At 41.6% G+C, this 16,107-nt stretch overlaps 1 protein-coding gene across 1 annotated transcript; it reads right to left on the reverse strand.

The window, feature by feature from the left end:
- Positions 1-389: 389 nt before the first annotated feature.
- On the reverse strand, positions 390-13,697 carry ZRANB2 (zinc finger RANBP2-type containing 2). Its single transcript, XM_067301401.1, has 10 exons — positions 13,579-13,697; positions 13,171-13,223; positions 12,955-13,063; positions 10,762-10,844; positions 8,319-8,395; positions 7,614-7,751; positions 7,048-7,220; positions 4,643-4,729; positions 2,732-2,896; positions 390-2,202 (listed from the first exon to the last, which is right to left on the reverse strand). The coding sequence occupies exons 1-10, from the start codon at positions 13,632-13,634 to the stop codon at positions 2,139-2,141; spliced, it is 1,005 nt and encodes a 334-aa protein (XP_067157502.1). The 5' UTR covers positions 13,635-13,697; the 3' UTR covers positions 390-2,138.
- Between the last annotated feature and the right edge of the window lie 2,410 nt (positions 13,698-16,107).

Below are 16,107 nucleotides of genomic sequence, written 5' to 3' on the forward strand. Positions count from 1 at the left end.
ATTCGCTGATTCAGTAACTAAAAATAGGTATTGTGTAGTTCGTAACAGGCATGCAAGGATATATCACAGTTGCTCTGCCTTTTTAATTAAAAAAAATCTAGTAATTAAAAAATAAAAGGTTTATACTGCTTCCTTTAAAAACTTTCTGAAAGTTAGATATGGAATATATACAGAAGGAAATATTTCAGAATTTTAAAAAAGCTCATCTGAAACATGCTGCTGTTTAAATCCCCAAATATTTTCAATACTTAAGGAACTGAAACAATTTGAAAATTTGTGATACATACAGCCAGTCTTGCACTGCAGTGACAGAGGACAAAAAAAATCTAACTGTTAGTATAGGTTATTAAGAAAGATTTGCTTATGCTTCTAAGAGAAAGCACTCACTGCACAGTTGACTCAGAGGCTTTATTTACACTCATCTACAGATTCATGTTGTCTTACATTTCATCTAAGCCAAATGAAACCATAATTTTCCTTTGTCTGTAGCCTACCATTTGCTAAATTTAAAAACTTTCATCTGTTAAGTACAGCAACAATCTATTACAAAGCACAAGGAAAAAACAAAAGGTAACAACATAGCATCTATTAGGTCTGGTTTTTACAATTTAGTAGGTGGACTTTAAAGAAGTCAGAGGCACAGTTACAAGACTAACCTGTTCTTGTGCAATCTACACATATTTAGCAAGGAAATTAGATATAAAAGAAAACACTAAAGAAGAAATTGCAGGGTGTTTTTCTGCAAGATTATCAAAATATTTCTTCACCAAAACCACTTTGCTTATATACCAGTCCAAAGAAGTTTGTTTCTTACCAAAAAAAAAAAAAAAAAAGGAAAAGAAAAGAAAAAGGCAGATGTAATTTTGCTCCGTTTGTTTTGTGCAGTTCATTTTACAAAAGCAGCTATCAAATAAGGGTTTGGAAATTTTACTATTGAAATAATTGCAGATATATTGCTCTTTGTTGGCTTAAAAAGAAGAGTTTTCCTTAACATACTTACCTTGTGATGGCACTGAAGATACTTAAACCTGTCTTAACCAAACGGAGCTCAAGAGTGACCAAGTTTTAATGTGATATTGCTATTAAAGTCCATAAAGCATTTTAAGCCATAAATTATATGTTTGAGGGACAAGAATGATTGAAAAACACATTTAAGATGTCAGAACTTTCTACAGTTTATTATTTTTCATTTTTAAATATAAAGAAAATTCAGATACCTTGAAAATTTTGGTCAGCCTAAAATTAATTTTACGGATGGCCTGCAGAAACTTCACTTGATTCCAAGAAGCTAGTTCCATATTTCTCCACCTCAAGAGTAGTTCCTAAATGATCCTTTTATAAGAAAGGATCACAAAATCCAGGATCCACGCATGTGAAAATACTGTACCCGGTACCCCCCTGCAGCAAGTACGCTTGGCTGACTGTGACAAACAGAGCGAGAGGCACTGGCAGCCATGAGATCTGAGCCACGGAGGGGCTAGCGCCCAGCGACTCCAAAGTCCTCACGCTGAAGGAGCAAAGTCTAAACCACTCTCTACAGAATCATATCATGGACTGGATATTTAACAGCTATTCTGCACTAAACCTGGCTAAAAAGAAAAAAGGGAGCATTCAGCTATATTTTTACTTCAACATAGAAAAAAAAATGAAGCTTCAAAACTTACTACTGTAATCCTATGGGTTATATTAGCCCTACAGCTACACTAATCTTTCGTGGTCCCATAAGAGGTACATTAAAGAAGCTCAGGAGTTGGATGCAGACAGTTTATGGGTTCCTCCCATATCCTCATACACTTTTGTAACTGCCACATGAAGAGCAGAGTTGTATTAGAGCAACAAATCCAACCCATGTAAGAGAGCCAGGAATGGAGTAACTGAGTCTTTAAAAATAATAAAAAACCCCCTTACTCAAACAATAAAACTTCACACCTCCTCTGGGGAGTTTATGGCTTAAAATGCTACCTCACTTTTTGTTTTGTGAATGAACAAAGCTGCAATTTTCCAGAAAGCAAGGACAGACATGCACCTCTACTAGCAGATTCAGCACTTCTGACCAAGTAAGACACCAACTTCTTAAAAATATGTCTCATGCACTGACTGGATTTTTTTGTGTGTTTTTAAATGTGAACTTTAATACATTATTTCTTTTTAGAACTTGTACGGGAACCAGAATGGGAAGATCCAGATGACGATCTGCGGCGTCTGCAAGATATAAATGGAGAAAGCATGCAAAGAAATAAGTTGAAGTTAATTTTAGCATCCACCTTGAGTAGTCTGTATCCTATAATAGCTGGAAGCCAAGTATATTTAATAGGGGCCTTTTAAGAATATAAAAATAATTTTAAACCACTAAGTTCATGAATGTGAATTTAATACTAAAATTGTACAGTAAATTTAATACTGAGAGTAGAATACAATTTCTAAATGCAATATTGCTTATGACAATAAATCAATGATATACATGTTAACACTTTCACACGCTGAAAGAGTGGTGACCAGGTCTTTCTATGGAACATGCTCCTAACAGGAGGAAGTTTCATTAAAAAAAAAAAAGTGATTACAGAGGTTTTAAAAGGAAGTAATAGAATAGGGGAAGTGAGAGAACTAAGTCTCATATCAGAATAACTGATCAGACTCAATTACTTTTCCCAGTGAATCTCAGTCCTTCAGAAAAAAAAAATAAAAATCACACATTTAAATACACCCATTCTTATTCTACATAAACCCAAACCTTTCGGGTGACCGTGATCTCGATCGTCTTTTTTTGCGATCACCAGATGAAGAAGATCTAGAACGACTTCGCTTCCTGCTTCTCTCAGGGGAAGATGATGAACGAGAGCTTGAGTAAGATCTTTTTCTTGGGGTTGAAGACCCCCTGTAGGACCTGGAGCTGGATCTTTATTGATTAAGAAATAAATCAGATTTAATTCTGGTATAATATAGAAAGAACAAATAAAGAACAAAGAGACATTTTCATGAACACCTGCTACTCTATTTACATCAATATTCTTTTGAAAGAAGCTTGTGGATATTTTAATACTTACTGCTTAGTTAACTGCCAATAAAGACTTCTACTGGCATGGTAGTTCTCTTAATAAATTTTGCTAAATAGTATTTCCCAACATACAGACCAGCAATGGTTTGGAAACCCCTTTCCAGCATTCTCCAGAATTAGGCATTTTGATAACAAGCTATGGGAGACTGAGACAGGACATAACCTATGATCTTCCTCAGTAATCCAATTCCCAAAGCAAAAAGGTTTGAGAATGACAGATGTAATACTAATTTAACAGTGTTTCACTTTGTATTAAAGGATATTTCACATTGAACTTTATTCATCTTACCTAGAACCGGAAAAGCCCTCAGAAGGTATATTTACAAATGTCAAAGTAAATTTGGGTAAGACCTTCCAAAACCATAATATTAAAAAAAACCAAAAACCAAAAAAACCCCCACTTTTGTAATACAGTCACTTTGGCACTTGCAACAGATGAACCAGTTTCACTTACAGCACTCAAAAATCACTTTTGTTATCTGAGGGAAAAAAACAGCTTTTGGAGCTTTTAATAAGGTAATAGAGCTAGAAGGTCCTAAACTCTAATTCCAAAATTATGTAAAAGCACCTAGCAGGTTTTTTTTCAGTAAGCTGGTAAAACATTTTCAAAAACGCAAGTTTTTGGTAAAATATTTTCAGAGGTCTCATTGTAAGTAGCAAAGCACTCTCCTATTTCAAAGGAGCTAATACACTGAGGCCCCTCGGTGGGTGCAGTGTGGCACCAGCAAATAACCCAGGAGAGCTGATGAGTCATTTCAGAACCTAGAGGGGCTCGAGCACCATTTTCTCTTCCAGAAAGCACGGACTCTCCTCTCGCACTGATCCGCAATCATCATCCACAGAATGCTTTTGCCGCCAAAGAGCGGTGGCACCATTTCTGGTTGGTTTTCTTTCCCAACTTAAATTTCTTTTCCTTATTTTACAGTTTAAGGTTCTCTACATGCATGGGAAAGGGATGGGATCTTCATTCCATTGCAAAAGAAAAGTTCTGCCACCAGGACGCCTGCGTAAGGACACCTCAAGCAACTTACACGACTCTCTTAGTCCTTCCTGCACAGTTCAGTAATTGCTATACAGAGATATCAGCTAACTCAAACTCCTGTGAGCATCTCACATGATTAACTGTCCAACACTTTCATACGTTTTCCCCACATTTATAAAGATAATTGCAGCTCTACCTAGTGGAAGTTAAATATGTTATCACTAAACACAACAAAACCAGAAGTATAGCATATTCTCTGATGTTCTTCCACATCAAATAGCCAAAGTGGAAACAGTAAAAACAGAGCAAAAATTACTGAAGCAAGTAAACATGCATTCAGATTCTTCTTCCTTCAAAGTGAAGATCTGTGGAGTCCACTCGTCTAGCTTTAGATCAGACTTAAACTCTTCAAACCAAACCTCGCATTCTCAAGAAATACATTAGTAGTGGTAACAATCTTGTGCAGAGACCCCGGGAATTCTGACTTCCAAGATAAAAATGAGTTAATGTTTTTTTGACCAGCATAATTTTACGATGAAATAAACAAGCGGTTGGTTCTTCTGCCCTTTTTTCCTCTCTGCAAGAGAGAATGCTACCTCATTCACCTTGATTTCGACCCACGAGATCTAGAATGTTCTCTGGAGCTGGAGCGAGATCTTGATCTGGAACTGGAAGAACTTCTTGAATGGGACCTGAAACAACAGGGAAGGTTTTTTCCAATATCTGAACAGCTCTGGGATACACAGAGGTTGCTCTAAAACTAAATACAGAATTTTCCCTAATAAGAGTTTGAAACAGTAGTCTTCATTATTGTTAATTTCTGAAACATGCTATTGGTGTTCTTTTTGTTGTGTTTAGCAAAATAACTACTAGTGTTAGCAATAAAGCCAACAGTTTCCTAGGCGTAAAGACATTTGGGCCTAGATTCACTAAACGAATGACCACTTCCCCCATCCCTCTAATTTCACCACATCACACTTGAAAACAGAAACATAGTAAGAAGGTGCATTCAAAAATGTATAGAGGCTGTTTTTTATTACGTTTCCTAAAACAATGCAGAAAAATTAAAGAGGTTGCAGTTATTTGGCAAAATGAATCAAACAACCGCATAACCTTTTACTATTTCATGAAATAAACAGCTTTTAATTTGTGCCTTAATCTGAAACCATCAACTTCTCTGAAAAGCAAAATAATTAGGAGTATTGGGATTAGCTCAAATTTTCTCCAAGTCAGTTCTCACAAACATCTTGTAAACAGTTTCAAGTTTTTGTAATGATTTTCCTCTGCATTAAAAATTAAGGAGTTATAAAAAGAAGGAAGTTAATTCTTGGCTAAAACATGGACAAGTCTAACACTACTTGTACTCTGTGATTCTGTAAGTAGACACAGAAGCATTTTCAAAATTTTCAGGTTGATAGTGTTTCTTTAAGGCACAAATCATAAGAAATATATAAAAATGGTACTGACTTTCAGTAACAATTGTAAAAAGTAGACATTGCAATCAAATTCTAATAATCTTTTCAGGCAAAATATTTTATACATGCACTCAATCTCCCATTATATATTGTTACCACGTCTTTTTCATTTTACTCCGCAAAACAAAAGCAGTATGAACACATGCTTTCTAACTAGAAAATATATTTAAACCTTTTTAAAGAGCATATAAGTATCTCATAAATGTGTCATAAAAGGCAACTGATACTGCCAATGAATTATGTTACTAGAAGCATAACAAAAAGTTCAAAGATCCATAATAAATTTCAGATAAATCAAAGTACTTTTTGCTTCAATGTTAAGATTTGTGAATTAATGAACAAGGTTATGGTCGGATGAAGTTTTTGTATCATCTTTGAACTTCCCACCCCTAAATCTAAGAACTGCACTCAAAAACAGCCCATACTGGCTGCATAGTGTCCGCACACGGGACAACACAGCCGCTTCCCCCAAGAGGAGACACTCTCTTCTTCCACATCTCACTTCACAAAAATCGCCGACAGTCGGTCAGCCTCGTCGCTAATATCCAAAGTGCTCCTTGTAACCATATGGCAAATGCTACTTTCGAGAAGGCACCCGAAGGAGCCGGGAGGTGGACAACAGCTATTTTCAAGAACATCATTTCTTACAGAGGAGGCAGCTGAAAAGTGTGATAGCAGTGGGGAGAAAAACAGACAAAACAGAAAAAGTGGCTGATGGCCGGTTAGCATGAAGGAACCTGGGCAGTGATGAGAGCGGCTGGAGCAGAGAGGTGCCGTTACACAGCTGGGAAGATGAGAAGAAACTTGAACTTTTGAGGTGTTAAACCTATTAATTAATATCACCCTTATATTAGCTGTGAGGCAGCTAGAAAGCTGCAGCTTGCTTTACTGAATGTGATTATAAGACGTATATTGAATTGTTTATATATTTCTGAATTTAAGTAATTTCTGATCTCTTAAATCTACCCGTCAGATTTTTTCTGTGGCTCCATGACCACTATAAACCTTTCCCGTGATTTTGGCAGCATTGCCACTGTGCTTAAAGTCTTGCCTCTTCCCATCAAATTAAGTTCAAGTTCCTTGTCTTTATTTCCATTTAGTCCTTTCACTGAATCCATCCAGACTGCATCACTGCCCTCTTCTGCCACTTCCACTCTGACAGTTCCCACTCTTCTGCTTCTCCATTCAACAACTCTATTCAATATTACTCAAAAAGTGCATCCATTGAATGACACACGGCCAACAAGTCTAGAAACAAATCTGAAAACAAGTTTTTATTTTTTTAAAACTTCTTTCAAGGATTCAATTGGAACATCAACTTAATTTACTAAAACAAGCAGCAAGATATATGCAGCCTCCCTATTGAGGATCCACAGAAGGCCAGGACAGAACATTATCTATCTGTGTAAATTCTGTACAAAAAATTGTTAACATTATTAACTAAAACTGTAAGGCAATCAAGAAAAAAAAAAGTAAATAAAGAAGTTAGATACTGACATTTTGCCTGGCGTTACCCTTGACCTGTACCCGTTTACCTGGACCTAGACCTTGAGCTTGAATGGGAGGATGAGCGCGATGAAGATCGTGAGTGGGAAGACCGAGACTTAGAACGACTGCGCCTATTGGATTTCTTTTTCTTATTAGTGTCCTCTTCTTCACTAGCATCAAGATTATATTTTGAAAGGTCAGCATCATCTTCATCCTCATCCTGCAAAATGCAGATACCATGTACTTCAAGAAAGATGAACAAAATCTCTGAAATTTTCAGTTTTATAACTAAAAATGAAGTTGTGATTTTCAAAAGACTATGAATAAAATTCAAGAACACTCCCATTTATATGCTAACCAGACAGAAAGGTCCCAGTTAATGATGTCAAAAGGCTGCATTCTGATCCCACGTAAGCTTTTAATTTTTTACGGTACGGAGTTCAGGTGCACACACTTTCCAGAAGCTGCAGGTACCATTAACCTCATAGCTATTCCTCCACATTGCTGTGAAGGCAGCAGGAAATACAGGCCAAACTTTGGCTACTACTACTAAACTACACTACAGTAACCACTAAAAAATAGTTGCTAGCAAAACCAAAACAAAACACAGTACCTCATCCAATTTATATTTGGAAAGATCTTCATCCTCATCCTCCTCATCTTCCCCTTCAGATTCTTTATCTTCTACTTCTTTCAGGATAGATGCAGGACCAACCGGCTTCCCTCTATACTTTTTCTTTTTGCGACCAAACTGAGAAATATTATTCCATTAGAATATGATTTATCAAAACTCATTTCCAACTGTACTTTTTGATAAGATTTCTTTGAGAAAATATACAGTAAAATCAATTTTAAATAAATTATTACTCAGAGAAAGAGAAGTAACATGAAACATCAATTAGCAACAAGAGACTTTTTAACAGATACTTATTTAGATCTAGTACCTACACACAAGACTAATGGAAATCTAAATGTAACAAAACTGCATTTTACATTTGTGTCTCTGTGATATCTCTTTATAAAACAATGTTGAATATCTAGCTGAAAACAACATGCAATGCCCTGAAGCCAATTCCTCAAGCAGTTTAATGAACACAACTCGCAGCAGTCTAATTTGATCTGCTGCTTGGCTTTTACCCCCCCAAAGACACAGCTGCCTTCGCTTTCAGTTCAAAACTGGTTTGCGCTTGAGCATTCGACAGAGAGATGCATCACAAGATACTTTTCCCCATCAGGAAACCAAACGCAAACGTATGTACCCTAAACACCAATCACACAATACGAGTCTCTCCGAAGTAATACGTGCACCTAATCTTACCTCATCATACTCCCCATCGGATTCTTCACGTTCTATATATTCAACATTCTCTCGTTCATTAAATCCTCCTCCATATCCTTTAAAAAGCGGTAAAATAAGACAATCTCTTGGGCTGCACCGAATTCAGCTACATTAACCACAAACTTTAGAATAAACTTTCACAGAGTTTCTGGAAGCCTTCAGTGGATTTATAAATACACATGCCATAAAAATGTAATATGATCTCAAGAGGAGTGTGAGTTGTTCCCACACATGTTTATTAAAAATAGTTCCTCAGGAACCTAATTGAGAAAATGGATTAAATTGCATAAACGACACAGACCACAGCGGAATTCAAAGGGGGCGGGGGGGGGGGGGGGTCAGATTATAGCCCTGCTGAGCAGCCAGGTTCACAGAAGAGCAGTGCTGGGACTGCAGTGCCGGGACCGCAATGCCGACAACCCCCTTGGGGCAGATGAACCCCCCCGGGAACGTCTCCGCGGGGCAGGACCGAGGCTACCGTCCTCCGCGCCCACCGTCCCGTCTCTGACGGTGGCCAGCAGCAAACGCCCAGGACAGCGGTAAAGGAAAAGCGAGGCGAGGGCAGCGCTTGCTACTGCTCTGCCAGCTGCCGCCGCCAAAGCGTCCCTGGCACAGCCAGGTGCCACGCGCCTGCCGCGCCGCTTCGGGGCCTGCCCGCCGCTCCCGTATCGCGATTATTCCTCTGTGGTATGAAGCGGAACAGAGATCCCCAGGGAGCAACAGGAGTAAAAAACCTCCTGTAGCTGCATTAAATTGCACTCGTGCCAAGGTTTGCCTTAAGAAGCAAGGAGCGGAAACTTGCTTCTTGGGACATCTCTCTCTCTCCTCCCCATTTAGATAATTAAAACTTAAAAAAAAATACGGTCTAGACTGGAAAAAAAAAGAAAAAAAGCCAACAACATTAGTTTCCCCTATTGGTTAATTATGATTTGCATGATGAACTCAAAGGAGAAAAAAGACGGAAAGGGAAGGCATGTCACCTGGAATATGTTTTTGCTTAAAACTGTTTTTGATTTCACAGTTTAAGTCACACAGAACTCAAAAGTAAAATCTTGAAATTTAATTTAAAATGTATTCTATTTGGTGGCTAGCAACAAAAATGAAGTAACACCACCTCTCTCTCACCAATATGTTCCAAAACTATCTACAAAAGGCATCCATTCAGGGGCCATATCAATTTGTGTATGCATATGTATGTATGTAGATATGTATATATACATATATAAATGAAAATACACACACAAATTAAACAGTCCTTCTTCTATAGTGACGGGACCATTTCCAAAAGTCAATTTTTAATTAATGTTCTTGCCACCTGTTCCTTGTCCGAAGTCATAATTGATGTTTTGACATAAAACCAGTACAGATAAATACCATGGCACAAAGTAGGGTGACTGCTGGAGTAGACACTTAGCACAAACAGGTAAGCTTTTAATAAGAGGTCTTTTTATGTAAAACTATGAAAAAAGCAAAAATCACAAAATTATGGCTCTCCATAGCCCTGAACACTGGAAGCTGCTCTCTTCTACCAGGCAGGAACACAGAGGGGAAAAAAAAAAACCTCAGAACAGAAACGCAGTGTGCATTCAGGGAAACTCAGGCTCTCACTCTATTCCTGTTCATAACGCACGTGGAGAACTCCAACCTGCTCACTCTGATTTCAGCTAACTTTGTAACTCGTGACAAGTGTGTGCGACATGCTGCGCATCCCAAACATGACCACAAATTTACTCTGAAGGACACCAGAACTTGAAAGAAATTAAGAAATAATCTTTTTTTTCTTTTGAGGAAGAAGTTCTGTGCTCTTCTCCATGATTCTCTTTTCTATGCATTAGTGCACATGCTCTAAGCATTAAATTCACTGACTAATCCCATTTACAGTGGTAACAGAATAACAGAGTTATGACCCCATTTTAAGTACATCCTCCGTTGTAGTTATTGCTGGGCTTCACTGTTAATGCAGAAGGAATTTCAAATGCATCAAAGTATGACCAAACCATAAGCCTCATTAAGAAACACAGTCTGATCTATACAGCCTTCTAACACTGTTCTTCTGATTGTTGACTCCTCTGTAGATGGGCATTATATATATCTATATATCTATATATATATCTCACAGGCCTTGGAATTCAAAAAAACCCCTAAAACTGCATTACTCCTTCAACCTTTTTAGTCACAAAATCAAGCACAGAAGTGGTTTAAGCTGAATGTTCCAAATTGACCCTCCAAATGAAACCACTTAGATGCTTTATATACTAGTAAAGTAATTGTGTCTAAGAACTTACAAGTTTATTTACATATGAAAGATTATTCAGCTTTGCTAGCCCTACTATGAAAACAGATTCCTTAATTAAATTATATTGTGATTTATAAAAAAAGTTTCTTACAGTAATTGAGTATTTTAAAATCATACATATCTTACCTGTCCTTTCCTCCAGTTTAGCATACTTAGGAGTATTACACATATTACATTCTGATCTTCTGGCCCAGTTCACATTACCACATCTTCAGAGGGAAAAAGGAAAAAAGCATAAATAAAAAGCATTTTGTTTCAAATTAAAAAGTTTGAGTGTTGAGGCAACACTTCAGAATAATCATAAAAATATATTTGCCAACTTCTAGCAGTGATTTGCAGTCACTAATGCAAAACAATTAACTCTAAGGCAAACAGTTGCTTAGACCCAGAGAACTGCAGAAGAGTCTGCGCGCATTCTGCAAGCACAAAGATGACAGGAGTGGGACCACACTAGAAAAATCAAGGAGAAAGAAGTAAAATAAACACACGAATGGAAGACTGTACAACATGTGTTAACGTACAACTGAAGCTATATTTTACCTGAGGTAAAAACTTGAAGAGATATTTAACAAAAACAGATTCTGAAATAGCTATGAACTCCATGAAGGCAAAGCAGTCACCAGCAACAAACTTATCCATAAGGGATAAGGGGAACCTCTACTGTTACCAGATCTCCATTCCAGAATGTGAGAGAGAGAGAGAAGGGAAAAAAGAGGGGGAAAGCAATACCATTGCCACAGCGAATAAAAAAGCTAGATCTGAAAAGTGGAGTCCAGTGAACTGCCGCTGTTTTAGAAAAAGGGGAGTGCAAAAAAAAAAAAAAAAAAAAAAAAATCACTTGGAGGTAGCTGCCATCTCTTCTCATTAATTCTGTCTCTTCCCTGTTGTTTTTTCCCCATTCTCATCAAACCCTGACCTCCAGACTGCTACAAATGTCTGACGAATTGGACTGTGGACCTGATTCAGGCCGAAACTTACTTTCCCTCCCGTGACCCGAAGAAAAACCCATGTTTCAGCAGCAGTGCTCATGAAGCTACTGTGTAAGATAGAGGAACCTTGCTATAACATTTACTGAAAGATGAAACAATGCAAATTCCTGATTACTCTTCACTAATGGCATTCACAGTTCAGAGGAATTAATGAACAAGCTAATATGGGAATGATGCTTTTGAGCAGTTGCTGTCATCTGCTGATGCACACCCAGTTACACCGCTCTGTTACTGCATTTCTACCTCACAGTGTCCTAAAATACCACTCACACTTTTTCTATCCACAAAATTGATCTTCAGGATGCTGCCCAGCACCAAACAGGCAAGGAAGCGGCCTGTAAAACACAGTTCAGCTATCAGCTTGAACACGCAGCAAACCCTGCCGCGTGCCACCAAGTGGGTTCCTTCCGGGTCAGTGGTACCACGGCGCTGTCCGGGAAGACCGTTTGTCTCACACTGCAGAACACCGCTAGCAGAAAGCCATCACGCGGCACAAAGCTGAGCCGCGGCAGGAACGGGCAGCTGTGGCTATCCCTGCTACCAGCCTCACGCACACAGGATGTGTTGTGCTGCCTCTCTTTTAGAGGGGAAGCTCACTGCGTGTTCGGTTACCTCGAGTCTGCCAAACGGATGTACAGATCAAGGTCTCACGAATGTCCTTACAATCTGCTGCAATGGTAAGTGCAAGGTTTTTGCTTACTTTTGCCACCTCATTTTATTGTGTTAACATTTTGTTTGGTTGCAGCAATGGCAAGTCAGAGAGAAAAAAAAAAGCCAAGTTTCACTGTTCAGAGAGCTTAGTTGATAAACAAGAACTGAAATCCTTAAAATTGCTCCAGAAAAATTGAAAGCTCCTCTCAAAAAATTAAAATGTTTAATTAAAATATAGCCTTTTTCTAATTTAGAACTTAATACTCACGATTGATGACTTAGATAAACGTTAGAGAATTTAGCTACATGGTAAGCTTTGCTCAATAAATATTTAAAGAATGGTAAAAATAATCATAACCATAAGATTACTGCAGTGAAGGTGTTACTCCCATGTATACATTTTTTCCAAATTGAGAAGTGCCTTGGCTTATCAGACAGAAACTTTTATCTCTCCAGTCTTTACTTTCTATTTCTTTCCACTCACATTAACTAACTTGTCCACCACATAAAAGTTAATCATATTCTTACGAAAAAGCACGTTACTAATGGCATAACTAGAGACTTTGGTTGCTCTTTTCTAGTTAGCACAAATAAATTTATGCTGACAATATTAAATATCTGCTTGCAGATGAGCTGTGCGAGTCCAAGAGAACATTGTACTTTTTTAAGAAGAGCATACGTTTTACACTGCCAGTCATTAGCACTGAAGAGGCCACGACTCTTTTCAGCAAGCGTCTTTCCTATTTCAGTGCCTCCAGCTTTCATCATTTTGGCTTCAGTTGTTTTTTCTGAAAAAGAAAAAAAAACAGTTTTCAAGGATTCTCCTTAAATTTAATACTCTTCAAGAAAACAGAATTGGAGAAGGGGAGGAAGAAGTGTAATTTAACATAGTCACCTCTACCACATCTGTTACAACTGGTTCTTCTGGCAAAATTGACATTTCCACACCTGAAAATAAAAATACGCTCCAGTGAAGAAGAGTTCGCTTGTTTAGCAAAGAAAAAAGAATACAGAAACTAGTAACTAACTTTCGGGAAATGCACAGACACACAAGATTTAAGGAAAACCACTTTTGTCTCTGAAGCCAATTTTGTCCCAGATCAAAACGCGAAGTTTCTCGGGCCGCGCAGGGGCAGGACACGGCGCGATCCGGGCCAGGAGCCGCGCAGTCAGTCACGTAGGAGAGCTCGGCCGGTTCGGGCCGGGCTCACAGGACGGCGGCCGGTCCCGGTCCCGCCCCGCGCCGCTCCCCGGGCGCCCCGTCCCGTCCCGTCCCGCCCCGCCCCGTCGGGCGCCTCCTCACTTCTTGTCCGGGCAAATCCAGTCCCCGTCGCTCACGCGGAAATTCTTCGTCGACATCTTGGGCCGCCCCGAGCCGAGGCGAAGCGAGCGCGGCGGCGGAGGACCGGGGGCCTTGTCCGGCCGGGGCTGCCCGCCGCGCCTGCGCCCCGCTGCCGCAGCGAACGCCGCGCCGCCGCCGCGCGGGCGGGGCCGGATCCGGCTCAGGCAGCGGCTCGGCCACCTCAGCGCGGCCGCGGGCAGCGGGCGCGGGGGGGGGGGAAGCGCGCCCCCAGCGGCCGGGAGGGCCCGGGGAGGCGCCGGGGGGGGGGGCGGCGGCGCCTGCGCACTGCGCTCCGCCTGGGGCGGGGGGGCGGGGCCGGCGGGGCGGCGTGCGCGTGCGCGGGCCGCTGCCGCTGCGGGGGGCGGTAAAACCGCGCTGAAGGGGTGAAGGGGAACTTGGTGCGAGCCGCTCGGCCTAGTGCAGCGCTGCAACCAGCAGGAGGGGGGGAAGCGCTCTGTCCACCCCGAAAACGTGAAAATCCTTAGTCGGGTAGTGCGGAAATGCGAAAATCGTTAGTCGAGCGCGCTCGTTTATGACGATTTATGTTCCAGGCGAAATGAGCTTCCCCTGACGTGTCCACCACTACTGCGGCTCCGTTAAAGACCCGGGACAGAACTGTTCAGGTTGTTTAGCAAAAAAAAAAACCCCAAATCATTAATTAGTGATGCATACGGAGAAAGAAATTAAATACAGCCTCGTTCAGCTACTGCAGACGGATGAACGTGATGGCTGAGATGTGGGTTCCCGCGTGATGGCACTAACAGAATTTCCCCTCAGAGTGCGTAGGGCGTTTTAAATACGAATAAGGTAGCACGTGACTATAAATGTTCAACTAAGTCCATTATTTTAAAATAAGTCATGCTAGCTTGGGTGGTGGGTTTGTTCCAGCAGTGAGCGCCACCCTCGATGATGCAGCGTGCCACAGACGGACACCGGGTTTGCGCCTGTTCCTGCAGCAGCTGAGCGCTGGCGGGAGCCCTGCAGCCGCGCGTGCCCATGCGCCACGATCGCGGTCCGCACGCGTGAGTGCTCACCTCTGCGGCTGCTTCAGCCTCCGCCTTCAGCCCTGCAGGAAGCAGCGCGCTGCAGCCCGGCCAGGAGCGCGGAGGTGTCGCAGGCAGCGGCGGTGCTGCCGCATGGGGAGCGGGACGAGGGTGGGCGTCTGCAAAAGACAAAGCGGCATCAGCCGGCAACACACAGTGCTGCAGAAGAGACACTCGGCGCGACGTGGTGCCTGCACCGGGCAGGACGGAACGAAACCTGCCAGCGGCGGGTGAGCACAGCTCCGCGCCGACCACGCAGGCACGACAAACGCTGCCCAGCCCCAGCTCCCTGGCCGCTGCTGTGCGGGAGCAAAAGGAAAGCGAGCGACCGAGGCCTTGGTCGACAAGCTGCCCCCGTGCACACGGGCGAGCGTGCCTACCCCATGCAGGGACGTGCCTGCATGGCGCGTGCTGCCCGCAAAGCTCCTTGGCGCAGCGCCTGCGAGGCTGCGGGTAACCCACCCTGCCCAGCTTTGGGCACCGGATTTCAAGCAGAGTGCTGACCGAACATCCAGGAGAAAGCAAAAATAATTAGAAAGTGTGACCTACAAGGGAAAAACAAAGGAATTGGGAAGAGAAGATCTGAGGAGAGACATGATCTCCATCTTCAACTACATGAAATACTGCTGCAAAGAGGAAGAGAGAGATGCCTTCATTACCGATTCCTCTGAGCTAGGAAACAACAGGATTGAACTGAAACGGAGAGGTTTTGTTTAAATTTTGGGAAACAAATTCTAACTATACAGATACCTGGCAGGTATTTGGGAGAGCAGCCTTCCCCTGGCGCTCTCCAGGGCAGGTGAGACAGGTGCCCATCAGCGGCGGCTGGGGACGGACCACTGCGCTCCCACACGGGAGGAGACGGGACCCCACAGGGTCCTCCAGGCCACGAACTCCAGGTCCTGATGTACCTGAACCTGTGCGGAGGGGAAAGTGAAGAAACAAAAAGAAAGAAAAAAGAATCCCCTGAAACCAAATCTCCTTTTGGATCTCGAAAACGTAGGGATTGTGAGTGAAGACAGTTGTTTTGGACGTCTGGAGCAACGTTTGGTCACTTGCTGATTTTATATCCCTCTCTTCCGCTGCTTGAATCAGCTGGGGCAGGCAAAGTAGCAGCCAGCAGCGGCAGAATGAGAACACACAAACACAAATGTTCCCAGAGGGAATCGCAGAGCTCTGTGGGTGGCAGTGACAAGATAGGATGTTCTTTTCTAATTGAAGGCTGTGCAGGCTCAACAGAGGGTATAACCATGTGCCATGTGCCTTCGGATTCCTCCAGCCTTTCCTTTCTTGTTTATATCCATCCTTCTCTTTCAAACCTCCTCTGTTCCCTTTCATTTTTCTTTCTGGAGCAGTAATGATCTGGCAAGATCTGCTACCCCCAGGTTGACCAGAATTACCTTATTAAATGCACACAGTATGGTTATTTATAGCAAATTTTACTTCC

This window comes from Apteryx mantelli, chromosome 8 (genome assembly GCF_036417845.1).
Source record: "Apteryx mantelli isolate bAptMan1 chromosome 8, bAptMan1.hap1, whole genome shotgun sequence".
NCBI lineage: Eukaryota > Metazoa > Chordata > Aves > Apterygiformes > Apterygidae > Apteryx > Apteryx mantelli.

What these genes read in the sequence shown, in the direction of transcription:
- ZRANB2 (XM_067301401.1), bottom strand. Translation starts at nt 13,634, where the DNA reads ATGTCGACGAAGAATTTCCGCGTGAGCGACGGGGACTGGATTTGCCCG. An exon ending in TCTCGTGGGTCGAAATCAAG is followed by an intron (nt 2,897 to 4,642) that starts GTGAATGAGGTA and finishes TAATCAATAAAG; the next exon opens with ATCCAGCTCCAGGTCCTACA. An exon ending in AGATCACGGTCACCCGAAAG is followed by an intron (nt 2,203 to 2,731) that starts GTTTGGGTTTAT and finishes TATATCTTGCAG; the next exon opens with ACGCCGCAGATCGTCATCTG.